Source organism: Rana temporaria, chromosome 6, assembly GCF_905171775.1.
Source record: "Rana temporaria chromosome 6, aRanTem1.1, whole genome shotgun sequence".
NCBI classification, from domain to species: Eukaryota; Metazoa; Chordata; class Amphibia; order Anura; family Ranidae; genus Rana; species Rana temporaria.
The window spans coordinates 97,401,797-97,419,796 of record NC_053494.1 but is presented as its reverse complement, the minus strand read 5'-3'; the positions used below and the strand labels follow the sequence as shown (position 1 = coordinate 97,419,796).

General features: G+C 44.6%; 1 protein-coding gene across 1 annotated transcript in view; it reads right to left on the bottom strand.

The window, feature by feature from the left end:
- CARD11 (caspase recruitment domain family member 11) overlaps nt 1–18,000 on the bottom strand; it is a 213,658-nt gene that overhangs the window by 64,089 nt on the left and 131,569 nt on the right. Inside the window, exon 15 of the mRNA XM_040357039.1 lies at nt 8,576–8,777. Coding sequence (XP_040212973.1) covers nt 8,576–8,777 — 202 coding nt within the window. The remainder of the gene's footprint in view (nt 1–8,575; nt 8,778–18,000) is intronic.

Here is an 18,000-nt window from a genome sequence, read left to right as displayed (position 1 = left end):
CTGTAAAAAGATTAATGACATGAGACGTCGGGTCAGGGATAAGCTGGCCAGCATGAGGAGGCACGCCAGGGGCACGGGAGGAGGACTCGCTTCTGCTCTGCGGTTGACACCTGAGGAGAAGGTCGTCGCCAGGTGTCTGGAGCAGGAGCAGGTGGAGGGCCTGGAGGGCTTTGACTTCACTGATCAGGACTTGAGGACAGGTAAGTGTGTTTTATCCCCCATTTGGTGTGTAGCATATGAGGGGGTCTAAGGGAACATGTGACAAGTGTATGGGTCCACCAACATGTGAATGTTTTGTGTCATCCACAGATGTGCTTGAGGGAGCGGGCCCGTCATCTGCCGGTGTCGGACCCATGCCACCCCCGAACATCCTGTGCCTGAGCCTGACTCCCTGGGAAGCCAGGTACTATTGGTGGAGGGGAGTGCCCACACCTCTCCTCTCGAGGTTGTTGTTGAGGAGCCGGTGGATATCCACCAAAAGGAATGCCTCTATCTTGAGGAGGCTTCCATCTACCCCGGACCCTCAGACACCTCCCCACCCATCAGGTCTACCCCCTCCCGGGCTGCACAAGCCTCTCCTTCCCCCAGGAAGGCTCTACGGAAGACCAGGGGTGTACCCGGAGCCCTCCAAGAGGGGCTGCAGAGGGAGCAGGCCCGGCAGACGCGCCATATGGGTGCTATTGCCGGTGACCTGCGCCGTGTGGCAGACAGCCTGGCCTCCTCGGCCCAGACCCAGGCTGCATGCACAGCGGCTGTGCAGCAGTGCCTAACGCAGCAGGCTGAGCAGAGCAGCTCCATCTCTGATAGCCTTCAGGATGTGAGCTCTAACTGCGCTGCTCTGGTGACCTGCATTGGGGAGCTGCAGGCCACAACAGTAGGGCTCATGGCAGAGGTGAGGAGCCTGGGAGTGGCTGTACAGGCCAATACTGCTGCCATCGAGGCGGAGGGGAGGCATACCAGGCGCCACCAGCGGCACAACACAACCCGCCAGCTGCGGATGCAGGCTCAGACAAACTCGGTCCTCACCCGCATCGTCCTTGCATTGGAGGGCAGGCAGCCAGCCAGTAACAGACCAGGGGATGTTCCTCCTCCTGATGCCCCACCCCCCCACCCGAGGCTCCCTCCAGACAACTGAGAAGCCGGAGCCGTGGCACCAGGCCTGGCCCACGACAGGGCAATTGAGTGGTCTTTTTTGGTTTATGCTCAGAGTATGAGCTTTTTATTTGGTTTATGCTCAGAGTATGAGCTTTTTATTTTGTTTATGCTCAGAGTATGAGCTTTTTATTTTGTTTATGCTCAGAGTATGAGCTTTTTTGTTTTTGTAGTGACTGCACACGGTCAGTAGTGCAGGCTACTGTGTGACTGGTGTGAATGTGTGGGTGACATACCTGCCAGCAAGGCGTGTCACCTTTGATCGTCGGGGAGAGGTTATCCCCACGACCGTGTGAATGTGGTATGAATAGACAGCAACACCATTGGAGCCTTGGCATGGCGTTGCTGCTCCCAAGTCCTGCACGGTGGACTTGGGCTAATCCAATGTGAGGTGGATATGGTGTGTGTGAGCTAGGGACCACAGTGGTGTGCATGCGTGCATTGTCCTTGTGCCATGATGAATGTGTGTGTTTAACGTGCAAAGATACGTTCCACGAGGCAACTCCTGACTGCTGTCCCCTTAGCAGACGGGGTAGCCTCGGGCAGGGGGGACTGTGTGGGTTGGGGGTCAGGTCATCACATATGTCAATCTCCAGGCCCTTTCTCATGGCGTAGTTGTGCAGCACGCAACATGCACCGAAGATCTGGCACACAAAGTTTGGGGAATACAACAGTGTCCCCCCGGACTTATCCAGGCATCGGAAACGGGACTTCAGGATGCCAAATGTGCACTCCACCACTGCACGGGTGCGTATGTGTGCAGCATTGTATCTTCTCTCGCCTCTGGTTTGGGGATTCCGGTATGGAGTCATGAGAAGGGGCCCAAGTGCATATGCCGAGTCACCTGGAAGGGAAAAGACAGAAGGATGTTAGCCGTGCATGTGCCCCTCGTGATGTCTGCATCATGGGGTCGGACAGTCATATACAGAAAAAACAAACTCCTGCGCACGGGTGGATTGTCCAACAGTTAATCAGTGTTCCACATGGAAATTTCCACAAATCTCAAAAATGGTAACAGTGGCCTTGCTGCCCTTCATGGACGGGGAGCATCCTAGCAGAGAACAAAAAAGAGAAGAAAAAGAAAGGCGCACCAGCCTAGTGTGTTACCACAGTTTATTAAATAAAAGAGGTGATAGAAAACTACTCACAAGAGAATCAGTAAAACAGGCTTGTCAACAACGATGTAGTAGATACCCCTCGAACCACACTCCAGAATAGGGGGGATAGAGGTGTGTCACTGTCGGACAGTCATGCCTGACACCCATGTCACTCACCAACCAGCCAGCTGTCCCTGTACCCGTTCTGTTTGAATTCTGTTGGGATGGTGCTTTGACGGTATATGTAGCTGTCGTGGCTGGCCCCGGGGTGTTTGGCACGGACGTGCCATATGAGGCATTGGGCATTGGCTATCACCTGTACGTTGATGGAATGCCACTGCTTACGATTGCGGTATATGTGCTCTGTGGCATGGGGGGCCGTAGTGCCACATGTGTGCAATCAATGGCCCCCACGGTGCGTGGGAATCCGACAATTTTGTAGAAATCCTGCATTGACTTCTGCCGCAGATGCTCATGGGTGGGTTTGATGATGTGGTGGGACATGCGTGTGAGGATTGGTGCACGGATCTGCTCATGGTGGATTGTGACATCCCAGACACGACTCCACTTGTACGTTGGTAAGATCCACTGGCGAGGAAATGCAGTGTTGCCAGTACCTTGACCAGTGGCTGCACTGCATGTGAGCGTTCTGTCTGGCTGGTGATTTCATCATGCAGGGCTGTGGCTAATTCCAGGATGGCATCAGGGCTGAATCTGAAGATGCAATACACGTTCGGTATATCCTCTCCCGTGCCCTCCTACGTGCCTGTGGACACAGTAGTAGTGCTATGACCATGGCTGCCCCTGGCATGTTGGCATATGGATGTGTTGTCCTGCAAGTGTGGTTGCTCAGCTTGTCCGTAACGGTGCTGCTGTAGCTGCTCTCCAGCTGACCTGTGCACGTCTGTTGCTGAGTTACACCTGCTTTATGAGGAATAACTTTAGGCCGGACGTAAAACTTACATCGTGTAGCCTGCGTCGGGCGCATGTACGTTCGTGAATCACCGTATCTCCCTCATTAGCATATTTGAATAGGAAATCAATGGGAGCGCCAGATGCGTCCAGCGTAAATATGCGCCCACGATACGCCAATGTAGGAAAGTTACGTTGGTCGGAAGAAGCCTATTTTCTGGCGTATCTAGTTCTGTGGGCACGGCGCACAGATACGACGGCGCATAGTTACACTTACGCAGCGTATATCGAGATACGTTGGCGTAAGTGCTTTGTGAATACGGGCCATAATATTCATAGATGTCAGCAGCTGCAGTGAGTTATATTTTCATTATTATTGTTTTATAATTATTTCAGAATTCAGAGAGTCGTGGTTAATGATTCTTACTCTGAATGGTCCAATGTTATGAGTGGTGTACCCCAAGGTTCAGTGCTGGGACCCTTACTTTTCAATATATTTATAAATGATATTGGGTCTGAGATCAAAAGTAAAATTTCTGTCTTTGCAGATGACACCAAGCTATGCAGTGGAATAACGTCCTTACAGGATGTCTCCAATTTACAAGCCGACCTCAATGCTCTGTCTGATTGGGCGACTAAGTGGCAGATGAGGTTTAATGTAGATAAATGTAAAGTTATGCACTTGGGGGCTAAGAATATGCATGCATCATACATACTAGGGGGAGTACAACTGGGGGGGTCTGTAGTGGAGAAGGATCTGGGGGTTTTAGTTGATCATAAGCTCAATAATGGCATGCAATGCCAAGCTGCGGTTTCCAAAGCGAGCAAAGTCCTTTCTTGTATTAAGAGAGGTATGGACTCCAGAGACAGAGATATAATTTTGCCCCTGTACAAATCATTAGTAAGACCTCATCTGGAATATGCAGTTCAGTTTTGGGCACCAGTTCTCAAAAAGGATATAGGAGAACTGGAGAAAGTGCAGAGAAGAGCAACCAAACTGATAAGAGGCATGGAGGAGCTCAGCTATGAGGAAAGATTAGAGGAACTAAATTTATTCACTCTTGAGAAGAGGAGAATAAGGGGGGATATGATCAACATGTACAAATATATAAGAGGTCCATACAGTGAACTTGGTGTTGAGTTATTCACTTTACGGTCATCACTGAGGACAAGGGGGCACTCTTTACGTCTAGAGGAAAAGAGATTTCACCTCCAAATACGGAAAGGTTTTTTCACAGTAAGAGCTGTGAAAATGTGGAACAGACTCCCTCCAGAGGTGGTTCTGGCCAGCTCAGTAGATTGCTTTAAGAAAGGTCTGGATTTTTTCCTAAATGTACAGAATATAACTGAGTACTAAGATTTGTAGGTATAGTTGATCCAGGGTAAATCCGATTGCCTCTCGGGGGATCAGGAAGGAATTTTTTCCCCTGCTGTAGCAAATTGGATCATGCTCCGCTGGGGTTTTTTGCCTTCCTCTGGATCAACTGTGGGTATGGAGTTGGGTGTATAGGATTTTACTGTGTTTTTTTATTTTATTTTGTTTTTTGTGGTTGAACTGGATGGACTTGTGTCTTTTTTCAACCTGACTAACTATGTAACTATGTAACTGTGTGAGCATAGTGGTTACAGCATTTAGTTTGTTTGCAAATATCACAGGGATTCTCGTTTGGATACAAATGCTGCATACTGACTTTTCCCTGACTTCCTGGGCATCACTCTAATTCTGTTTTTCTTCTCCTATGTTTCCCAGGTGCCCGCCACTGTGTTTATCTTGCTTTCCAAGTTTCCCTACTCATTATCCTTTAAATCTTGGGACTGAAAGCCCTTAAAGCGGATGTGCCACGGGAAAAATATATTAAAAGCCAGCAGCTACAAATACTGCAGCTGCTGACTTTTAATATAAGGACACTTACCTGTCCTGGAGTCCAGCGCCGATCGCAGCAGATGACGAGCCGATCGCTCGTCACCCTGCTGCTCCCCCCTCCATCCTCGGTGAGGGAACCAGGAAGTGAAGCGCTCCGGCTTCACTGCCCGGTTCCCTACGGCGCATGCGCGAGTCGCGCTGTGCCCGCCGATTGGCTCCCGCTGTGTGCTGGGAGCCGAGTGTTCCCAGCATACAACGGGGGACGGACGGGAAGGAAGGAAAAAACCCGTCCTTTGCCCGTATCGTAGGGCCGGAAGTGGGTGCAGATACCTGTCTGTAGACAGGTATCTGCACCCCCCTCCCCCCTGAAAGGTGTCAAATGTGACACCGGAGGGGGGGAGGGTTCCGATCAGCGGGACTCCACTTTAGAGTGGAGATCCGCTTTAAGAATGTTATTTGTTAGTTAACATTACATTTTCCAAAACAGAACACCTCCATGTACTGCTAAACCTACATACCACCTTTGTTCATCTGCAATGAATGATTGTAAAATCTGCTTGGATAGGCAATACAAATTATTATTGAAAACAATTGAATCGGATTATAAGAAAAATCAGTGGCTTGTCTGGTATTTACAATTTGTATCTTAGCCTGCTACCTTAAAACATTTCAGAGACTAGGGTTCAGCTATGATATCCTTAAATATCAGGAATTGAATCTACAGGGTGGGCCATTTATATGGATACACCTTAATAAAATGGGATTGGTTGATGATATTAAGTTCCTGTTTGTGGCACATTAGTATATGTGAGGGGGGTAACTTTTCAAGATGGGTGGTGACCATGGTGGCCATTTTGAAGTCGGCCATTTTGAATCCAACTTTTGTTTTTTCAATAGGAAGAGGGTCATGTGACACATCAAACTTATTCCGAAAAACAATGGTGTGCTTGGTTTTAACGTAACTTTATTCTTTCATGAGTTATTTACAAGTTTATCTTTGTTTACAGCCATTGACATGCCATGACATGTCATTGACATGTCGCCGAGGTTAACACGTGCGGAGCGGATAGAAATTGTTTTGATGTCTGGTGAACGCAGTAACCGGATCATTGCAGCAGATTTCAATGCAAGACAGCCTACGAGACCACCCATCTCCCATGCTACAGTTAGCAAACTGCTTGCTAAGTTTCGTCAAACTGGTTCAGTGTTGGATTTGCCAAAATATGGATGCATGAAATCTGTCACTAATGAAGAAACATCAGTGGCTGTCCTAGCTTCATTCAGCAAGAGCCCACAGCGTAGCACTCGCCGCATGTCACTGGAGAGCACATTGAACACATTTTATAAGTGGTCAGAAACTTGTTAATAACTCATGAAAGAATAAAGTTACGTTAAAACCAAGCACACCATTGTTTTTCTTGTGAAATTCCGAATAAGTTTGATGTGTCACATGACCCTCTTCCTATTGAAAAAACAAAAGTTGGATTAAAAATGTCCGACTTCAAAATGGCCGCCATGGTCACCACCCATCTTGAAAAGTTTTCCCCCTCACATATACTAATGTGCCACAAACAGGAAGTTAATATCACCAACCAATCCCATTTTATTAAGGTGTATCCATATAAATGGCCCACCCTGTACACTAGAGACAAATTATACTATTTATAAGCTCTCTTCTAAATGTTCCTCCTTCAATAAATCTTACTTGGTTCAATAGAAAATATAAACATAACCAGATTACATAATGACCAACTTCGTACCTACAGTGTATAGTCACATTATGCAGTTCTCAATCCCTTCTATTCTTAGCAATGTACTGTACTAGCACTGGAAACAGACCTATTTGTAACCCTAGACCCTGATATTTGGAAACATGTTTGTGAGAATACAGGATCTACATCGTATATGTCAGTTACCATAAAACATTTTATATTTCAATATGTTTATTAGTTTTGCAAAGGTATAAGTTACAAATACTAAACATAACTCGAGACCTCCCCATATTGGGAGGATAATATACAAAAGTTGTCAGGTAGCAACACAAACAGTTTTAGATCACATGTCCGTGTAATCAGTGACCAGAAATATCACAAACAAATTCAGGTATAAAAACAGTAATGAGATGACTTCCATAGTGCAGTTGAAGGGCCTCATGATGTTAAATGTGGTATTATACTCGTTACACCAAAAGGTAAATAGAACATTTGTTTAATAAGGTACATAGATTAATGGTCAAGAACTTTGCACAATGAACCAATATAAAAGTAGTAAACTGATGAGCAGTCAGCTCAAAACCTGAGTATGTTGTAAGAGAGGAGAAGGCAGAAAGGTAGAAGGAAAGTAGTTAAAAAAAAACAGCAAGTGCGGTTGAGGTATCCCCCCCACCTCAGCCAGTTTGATTAATTACTATAAAACATTTTAATGAGATGGCCCATGACCCTAAGGGAGAAATACAAGTATTGCTATAAAAGTACCCCCAAGGTTCTAGAGCAGTGGTTCTCAACCTTCTAGTGCCGTGACCCCTTGATAAAATTTCCCAAGTTGTGGGGACCCCTAACAGTAAAATTATTTTCATAGCGTGGGTTAAAAGCACCCAAGGCAAGACAAGTAATTTGCGCCCCTAACCCGCGGACATTTAGCGCTCCCTGAGTCCCTTCCACTCGTACAATATTAAAACCCCTTATAGTACATTTTAGGGTGTACCCCTCTTTCTCTTTGTTCTCCTTTCTTTCCCTTTCATATCTCTCTATACTAATTCCTTGTTTTTTCCCCCATCTTTCCCTCTAACTGTCTTTCTTGCTCTCTATTTTTTTCCTCCCTTTTTCTTTGTTCCTCCCCCTCTTATCTCCCTTCCTGGGAGAACAGTGTGGGCTTCAGGAACAGCCCAGGATTTGGTGACCCCTGGCAAATCATCGTTTGACCCCCGAGGAGGTCCGACCCCCAGGTTGAGAACCACTGTTCTAGAGGCTACGGTCACATATGAATATTCATCCATTTGAAATGGTTGTGCCTATTCCAATCTCTATACAACTAAACATTTAAATTATTGTTTTTCTTCATCAAGACTATGTTTATGTTACTGAATGCTCCAATAACACCTCCAAAGAGGCTTCAGAGAAAACTTGCAAAGATTGATTTTTTTTTAAAGTGGTGCATTGGATAATAAAGTTGAAAACACTGTGCTAGTGTTTACAGACTGTGAAATTACCGTATTTATTGGCGTATAACACGCACAGGCATATAACACGCACCCTAACTTTAAGAGGGAAGTTTCAGAAAAAAAACTTTCCAAAGCCCCTGCGTATAACACGCAGGCACAGTTTACCCTCTATTTTCAGGGTAAAAAAGTGAGTGTAATACGCCAATAAATACAGTAATTTACCATCACTATATATTCAATATTGCCTCAATACTAACTGTACTTTTAAACAAAAATACCACCTTTAGTGCTCTACAATCAGAGTTTTCCAACTTGTACGTAACACCTAAAAAAATTATTATTAGCCAAATGATTAGCAAATCATTAGCATATATAAAGTCATACACTTACCAATAAAAGTTGATGTCCCTCTTTTAGACCTGATTTTTCTGCACCTGAATCAGGTTTAACGGAACCAATAAAAATGCCTCTATCATTTCCACCAACTAATGAGATTTCCATCATTAGATTATCTCCATCCAATGTGGCAAGCACTACATAATGATTGGTGCTCCTGGGAGGTCCTGTAGATGTTACTGATGGACGGAAGGGCCTGCAACAAAGAATTGAGTCTAAGATATTAAGAGGGGCTATAATGTATAATTGAAGACTTACTGATTTTCAGTGGTACTTGTAACAGTATACTTCAAATGTGCACAGAAACACAGTACCACCAACACCACAACATATGCCTTCCAAGCAAGAGCAAAATTGATTGTTTTATTACACATCATAGTATGAAGTTGTTTACACATGTATATCATTTCCAAGGTTGGATTTAAGGAAACTTTAAGCTTTTAAAAGAAAAAAAATATATGATTGCCTAAGACAGGTAAGCCTTGGCACCTGCTATTACCTTTGTTAGTCAGTAAAGCATTGTCTGCATCTGTAATTCTTTTTATACTTTATTCCTATTATGTCAACTTTAGGGCTAGGACTTGCAAGGACCTGCCCCTGGAGCATACCCGGCAAACTTTCCCCTGTCCACTAAGATCTTCACTATGAGACAAAGATATACTATGACTGAATTGGGCTGGCTAATGAGTAGAGCTTAGCTACAGAAGACAGGACCTTAACCACGTAAAATTGAACACACAGGTGCAACAAATTGGCTTTTCTGGCTAACAAAAACAATAACAGCATCTTGTGGTGCCCGCTCTGAGGTAGAACAATATATTAAAAGGGTTGGTAGGCTTTCATTGACATACCTGGAAAACATAAGTATACAACCATCTTCACCATACTTGGCTAGAACTTATTTGTACAGTATACGGTGTCTTGAAAAAGTATTCATACCTCTTGAAATTTCTCACATTTTGTCATGCTACAACCAAAATGGTAAATGTATTTTATTGGGATTTTACCTGATAGACCAACACAAAGTGGCACATAATTGTGAAGTGGAAGGAAAATTATAAATGGTTTTCAAAATTTTTAACAAATAAATATCTGAAAAGTGTGGCGTGCATTTGTATTCAGCCCCCTTACTTTGATACCCCTAACCAAAATCTAGTGGAACCAATTGCCTTCAGAAGTCACTTAATTAGTAAAGGGTGTGTGTAATTTAATTTTCAGTATACATACAGCTGTTCTGTAAATTCCTCAGAGGTTTTTTAGACAACCTTAGTGAACAAACAGTATCACGATGGCCAAGGAACACACCAGACAGGTCAGGGATCTCAAGCTTTTAACATCTCACGGATGTTCAATCCATCATTGGAAAATGGAAAGAGTATGGCACAACTACAAACCTACCAAGACATGGCCGTCCACCTAAACTGACAGGCTGGGCAAGAAGAGCATTCATCAGAGAAGCAGTCAAGAGGCTGATGGTAACTCTGGAGAAGCTGCAGAGATTCACAGCTCAGGTGGGAGAATCTGTCCACAGGACAACTATTAGCCATGCACTCCACAAATCTGGCCTTTATGAAAGAGTGGCAAGAAGAAAGCCATTGTTGAAAGAAAGCCAGAAGAAGTCCCATTTGCAGTTTGCGAGAAGCCACGTGGGGGACACAGCAAACGTATGGAAGAAGGTGCTCTGGTCATATGAGACCAAAATTTTACTTTTTGGCCTAAAAGCAAGATGCTATGTGTGGAGAAAAACTAACACTGCTCATCACCCTGAACACATCATCCCCACCGTGAAACATGGTGGTGGTAGCATCATGTCGTGGGGATGCTTTTCTTCAGCAGGGACAGGAAAGTTGGTCAGAGTTGATGGGAACATGGATGGAGAGGAATACAGTGCAATTTTAGAAGAAAACCTATTAGAATCTGCAAATGACATGAGACTGGAGAACCTGACATGAGGAGGTTCACCTTCCAGCAGGACAACGGCCCTAAACATACAGCCATAGCTAAAATGTAATGGTTTAGATCAAAGCATATTCATGTGTTAGAATGGCCCAGTCAAAGTCCAGACCTAAATCCAATTGAGAATCTGTGGCAAGACTTGAAAATTGCTGTTCACAGACGCTCTCCATCCAATCTGACAGAGCTTGAGCTATTTTACCAAGAAAAATGGGCAAAAATGTCACGCTCTAGATGTGCAAAGCTGGAAGAGACATCCCCAAAAAGACTTGCAGCTGCAATTGCAGCAAAAGGTGGTTCTACAAAGTATTTACTCAGGGGGGCTGAATACAAATGCACCCCACACCTTTCACATATTTATTTGTAAAAAATTTGGAAAACCATTTACAGTATCATTTACCTTCCACTTCACAATTACAGGTGGTCCCCTAATTACAAACATCCGACTTACAGACGACTCCTACTTACAAAGGGAGGCAGACAACAGGAGGTGAGAGGAAATGTACCCCTAGAGTTATTATGGGAAAAAAGGTACCTCCACTGAGGCTTTTATCACCAAGGCTTGTTTCCACAACAACTCAAAAATTTCAAAATCCAATTATCATTGGGGCAGAAAGTGAGGTGGAATCTTCTGAACAGGTGCACAGACAGCAAAAAAAGTTACAGGGGTGAAACCTGAAACCCTTCCCTATGCTATCCAAAAAGCCTAAAAATATTTTTTTGGGCTGGAGCTACCTGTTCCGACTTACAAACAGATTCAACTTAAAGGGTTTGTAAAGGATTTTTTTTTATCTTAATAGCTTCCTTTACCTTAATGCAGTGCTGTTTTCATGTCCTCATTGTTAGTTTTTGCTCTCAAGTTGCTGTAATTCTTCTCTGATCTCCACACTTCCTGATTGTGTTTCCTGATAACCACAGTGCTGGGAGTTTTCTCTCTGTGGTCAGTAATCAAGGAGGTGTGATTACTGTGTGTCTAAAACCCCTCAGCACCAATCAGTTTCGTTTTCCAAACCATCACTGCCCTGTATTGGCTCTGTGGCTCTGTACATCACAGAAGCAGGAAACAACATGCAAAAACGAAACTAGAAACTGCAGGTACATTATATGATTGATTTTTATCTATTTTTAATCATGTTTAAATGAATCAGTTAACTATTATGTCTCTATACCCTGTAAACAGTCATTTCAGCAAAAAAAAATGTTTCCTTTACAACTCCTTTAAGAACAAACCTACAGTCCCTATCTTGTTTGTAACCCCGGGGACTGCCTGTATGTGCCACTTTGTCTTGGTCTATCACAAAAAATCCCAATAAATACATTTACATTTTTTGGTTGTCACATGACAAAAGGTGGTAACATTTCAAGGGGTATAAATACTTTTTCAAGGTACTGTATTTTGCCACAGCTTTTACAGAATATTTTATCATGAACACTATTATTAATATTATTGTTATTACTATTAAATGTTATTAGTTATTGCAGTTGCTATGTCTATGTAAAATGACTGGTTCCATACAGCACACTATGCTATTTCTCAAATATGATATCTCTATTTTGATAATAGTTAGGTGCGTGGCCAAGCAGGACATGTAAGAGGACGTGTTGCCGTTTGCTCCGCCGGGTATCCTGCATAATCTGTGTGTAACGGTCACCACCGTTTACGACCTTCCATCCCATCCACGACAGCTCATCTGACACACAGACAAATCAGCAGGCATCCCATTTTCCCAGAATCAAGACGAGACACACAGCTCTGTACTTGTTCCAAATGTAATACAATTTTAATGGTTTCTTTCAGTCTTATATACAGTACAAGGCAGGCATGTCCAAAGTCCGGCCCGCGGGCCAAATGCGGCCCCCCTGTTGATTTAATATGGCCCTCCTGGGGATTTGTAGATATATATTGTTTGTGGCCCCCAGGGCCACAAAAGATATATACTGTATTTACCGGTGCTGCCATGGAGGGGACAGGGAATGGGCAGGACGAGCGCCATCAGATTACATGAAGAGAATCTCCTGTTTACTCAGCAGTGTCTGTATTGGAAGTCCCGTCTCCTGGGATGCCATTGGACGACTGTTCTGTCTATCATAGGAGGCAGGACTTTGTATTAAAGAGGCCACAGAGTAAACAAGAGATTCCCCTTCGAGGCTGCAGATGGGCATCGATCAGGCTGCACTGATGGCAATGGTAAGGCTGCATTCATGGTTGCAACGGTGAGGCTGCATTGGTTGCAACGGTGAGGCTGCATTGGTTGCAACGGTGAGGCTGCATTGGTTGCAACGGTGAGGCTGAATTCGTGGCAATGGTATGGCTGCATTCGTGGCAATGGTATGGCTGCATTCGTGGCAATGGTAAGGCTGCATTCGTGGCAATGGTAAGTGTGTGCGTGTTATACGCCGATAAATACGGTATATCCAAATAACACGCCCAAGCTCATCCTTAGTCCTGTTCAGGGCTCTGGGATTCGTTGGGGCCACAAAAGAAATATATACAGTATATCCAAATAACATGCCCAAGGTCATCTCTTCACCACATACAGCCACAAAGGCAAGAGAATTCTTGTTGGGCAGTGTATTAGTGCTTGGACGAACACACTTAGACCAAATTTTAATGGCTCAAAGAATGTCAGGCAAAATAGTCGGCCCTCACACTTGTTCACTTCATCAAATCTGGCCCTCTTTGAAAAAAGTTTGGACACCCCTGGTACAAGGCATTAAAGGAACAATCAAACTGTCCCCCCCCCCCTAATCACACCATGGGGGGGCTTCAATCACATTCTTTTACATAATGATATTCAGAGTTTATTATCCCCCAGACGTTGTGTCTCCAACAAGTACATTCCACACATAAACAGTATACATAATGAGAGGGTCTAGGAGCCAGCCTGACTCTTAGTTTCAATCCACATAAGCAGTCTTAGTTAGCATCTCAACAGCCTCACACAATGGAAGGCCTATCAAGAGCCAGCCTTATTTAACATGTTACTAAGCTATCCAGAGAGATGAGTCATAGAATATTATTTGCAGGCATTAAGGAATATACTGTAGATCACTGTCCACGCCAAAACAATCCAACATGTGTCCCCCATCTCCTGACTCAATCTGTGCCCAAAAGTCACTCCTGTTACACCGTGCTATTGCATTGCCATCCTGCAACCTACAGCCTCGGGACAGGCACCGCTGCATTCCGCGGAAGCTACTGAACGTCAGGCCAGTATTATTATTATTATTATAACATGGCTAGATGGGGACAGGGCTCCCGAATCCCACCGGACACTCCGGTCCAAGATGGCGGCCTCCTGCCCTGCCTGCTAAGGAAGCGGCCCAGCGTCTCTTCTTTAAAGGGGGAAAGGACACTCCACCTACCCCGGGACCTAGCGGACATGCTTTGGAGGAGGATAGGGATCTGGATGACACTCCTCCAATCCTGGCTCATCCACCAGCTCTATCTCCTGTGTCACACAGCCCCACACAGTTATCCAATATGGCGGCGCCCGGCTTACAGAACACTGATGATACTCCTGATTCGGAGCCCACGCTCAGAGATATACTGGCTGCAGTCACTGTCTGGAACTCCTCCATTGCTAACCTAGCAGGGGAGGTGAAAAGTATAAGAATGGAAATATCTTTTGTGCGGCAGGATATGCAAAAGTTGCGAGATCGCACAGCTGCTGTGGAAGGGCGCATTAGCACACTGGAGGATGACTGGCAACCATTACAGAGGGATGTCAAGTATACTCACTCCATGGCGACTGCCAATGCGTCTAGGCTGGAGTACATGGAAAATCTCCTCCGCAGAAATAACGTACATGCAGTGGGCATCCCGGAAAGGGTGGAAGGCAAGAATCCTGTTGCGTTCATCGAAGCATGGTTGGCTGGCACGTTTGGGAAGGACTCTTTCTCCTCTACGTTCATGGTTGAGAGAGCCCACGGGGTTCCGACGCGCCCACCACCATAGGGTGCACCCCCTTGACCATTCCTGTTTCGTCTGCTCAACTACAGAGACATTCTACAGGCTGACAACCGCAAAGGTTTGATATCTTGGGCATATTCTACTTTAGTAGCTATGATTTAAAATCCTACTCTACTTAAATGTAGACTGCACTGGTCAACGGATGTGGGAGACATAGACGGTGATCAGTGGGACATGGCCCTGGAATTCGGTTCCGGTGGTATCAGTCTCGGCATCCCATAAACTCTCACAATTGTTCATACTTCATAGGTCATATCGTACACCCATACAGCTATATAAGTGGGGCAAAAGAGATTCCCCCCTATGCCCTAAATGTACCATTCACAGAGGAGACTTTATACACATGATATGGTGCTGTCCGAAGCTCACTAGATATTGGATAGAGGTCACACAGACTGTATCCGATGTAGCACGAACACCCATACCATGCACACCACTGGTGTGCCTCTTGGGATCTGTTGATGCTGAAATGTATCCAAAAGGCGCCTGTACTGTATAATGGTAACTAGATTATTATACCTGACAAGGAAACTCATAGCCCGTTGTTGGCTTGCGACTAATGTGCCTACAAAGGCCCAGTGGATCGCGTATGTAAATTCTCTCCTCATTTGGGAGCAGTTGGCATACCGACACCGAAAGGCTCCAGGAAAATTTGACCTTGTATGGCAAAATTGGTTGGACACCCCCAGCCTTGCTCCCCCTCAGCTTATAATGGATAGACTGCTGCGGTTATAGACTCTAATGTTTGGTAGGCCCTCCTCCTTAGCTTGGGGCCTTTCCTATAATGCATACACTGTGCTGAGGTAACTTATGTGGTTTAAGGGCCTATTGACAAGCCTGGAGGAAGGTGACTATTCTTTGTAATGTTGTATTTTACCCTATTTTATTTTATCTCTTTCCCTCCCCCCCCTTTCTTTTTTTTTCTTTTTTTTATTATTTAGTTTTGTTTATGAAAAACGAGGTTATATACTGTATACAACTTATACCAGGTAACTGCATCATATGTGTTGCATGTGTGATTTGTGTATAATTCAACTGTGGGGAATTATGTTTATCCCCTTATTGTGACCCAGTTACTCACTACTCTTGTCAATAAAAAAAAGTTTTGATTAAAAAAAAAATGTTGATGTAGATAGCTGTTCATAAAGAAAAACCCACAGAGCTGTTCCAAATAAAAATAAAATACCTGAAAAAATATAATTGGATCCTTTGATGTTTTAAGATCTTATAATTTTAAAGGCAAAAATTATTAAATGACAAATGCATCCATATTTGCAGAAAAAAAAGTGAATCATTTTTTTTTATATGAGTCTGCAAAGTATTGTAGTAAATTGCACGTGCAATGCATAGGCTCCTGGATACTCTTTGCGCAATGCCCATACCAAGGTATGGATTTTTGGTTTTGGTACTAGAAGTGTCAACAGACTATGAGAAGTAATCACCTTCACTAGTATTAATAACTACAAATCCCACTGCTGCAGAGGAAGATGGTACTTGTAGTTTATTCCTTCACAGATCTCTGAAAATTAATGATGTGGTTGTACGTGTAGAGCCAGGCCAGGCAAAAAAGTGACATAAGCTGGCAAGAAGAACCCAGAGAAACCCTGTAAGAGGGGGGACATTTGGGGGTGAGGAGGGACACCTGGGCACCATATTACATGTTACACCCAAAATATGGGTGTCATATGTAACATGGTGTAAAAGGTGGCCTTTAAAGTGAACTTGACCTAATAATATGCCTTAGATAACAACAGCGGTGGAAAAAAATACTTTGCAGTACCTGCAAGCTTTACTCAAACCTTAAAATTGTGCCCTAGGTTTGAGTTACAAGCATAGAGATATTTAGCCAGGAAAGGGCTCTGATATGAGAGCCTGCTATCCACACTCAGGAGACATGATGTGCACAATCAGCATGAGGTCAGGTCATTGGCAGAGCAGCAAGTGTGAGACTTTAGGTGACCCCTCACCTTTGACTCCAGGACCTACAGTCATCCTCAGACAGAGCCACAAAAGCGAATTAAATGGCAAAATTTAAATCTATCATAGATAAGCCCGAGCATTATGATAATTTTGAACTGGATAAATAAATAGATTCTTGCCCAGTTGTGACTGATTCCCTTTTATCTTACCCACGGGCGGATCCAGGGGGGGGCAACGGGGCAATTGCTCCCCCTGAAAAAATATTAAAGACTCTGAGCGCGCCCGAGTAACCAGAGCTGCGGTCGGCACAACTCACAGACATTCTAAGCATGATTTACTGCTCAGAAACCTCGGGACTGCACTCTCCGCCCCCTGTACCCCCTCCAACAGTTTTTCAGCCTCTCTTATGCTGCTTGAGTGGGCGGGATGAGGGATGTGCCTTTTCCCCGAGATCATGCTTGTCTGGAAGAGGGAGATGTGTGCAGCTGCTGAGCAGAGGGAAGCCGTGTGAAAGTTCCTGGAGGTGAGCTCTGCTGCCAGCACTACAGTGTGTATTTGTTTGCAGGCACCTCTATGCTGAGTCTGCTGAGTCACTGCAGCTTAGCATAGAGGTGCTGTTAGCTGACAATTCAGATCTTCTTTTCATGACAAGCGAGAAATTTAACTCATTAAAGGATTACGACTGCCCACTGGTGTATGCTCTCCTAAATCCCCCCCAGTGTATGCCCTCCTGAATCCCCCCCAGTGTATGCTTTCCTGGAAACCCCCCCCCCAGTGTATGCCCTCCTGAACCCCCCCAGAGTATGCCCTCCTGAAACCCCCCAGTGCATGCCCTCCTGAAACCCCCCCCCAGTGTATGCCCTCCTGATCCCCCCAGTGTATTCCCTCCTGAATCCCTCCAGTGTATGCCCTCCCAATCCCCCCCCCCCAGTGAATGCCCTCCTGAACCCCCCTAGTGTGTGCTCTCCTGTTCACTGCACACTGCCCTACATCCTTCTGACCTCTGTACACCACCCTACCTACTACTGACCTCTGTACCTCTGACCTCTGTACACTGTATTACACTGCATTATACATTAAATTCATAAGTAACACCTTATTTTCTGTCAGTGCCCCTTCCGAGACTAGACTATGGATCCGCCCCTGATCTCACCTGGGCCTCAGACTTAAGGGCTTCCAATGATATTGCCCTAGATAATTTTTTATCTTTTAATTAAAACCTGTGCTGAAAAGACATACACAGCTTATAACATATACTTGCTGGTAGTATTTGTAATGATGTGTATGCTTTATGTTATACTTCAAGTTAAATTGGTATGCCTAGTTCCTTATGCATGTTAGGAAGATCAGCAGTTGGAGCAACAGTATTTATTGTACTAGACCACTTTCAGGTTCCCTTTCGGTTGATGGCGCTTCACAAGGGTAACTTTTGGCATAGCATCTGCACAGGAAATTTTCAAAAGAAATCACATGAATTGATCACTGGTCTACAGGGTGTTGAAGTAATAGTTCGTGATTTTCTGGTCTATGGAAAGGATCAAATTGAACATGACAAAAACCTTCCTGCTTTGCT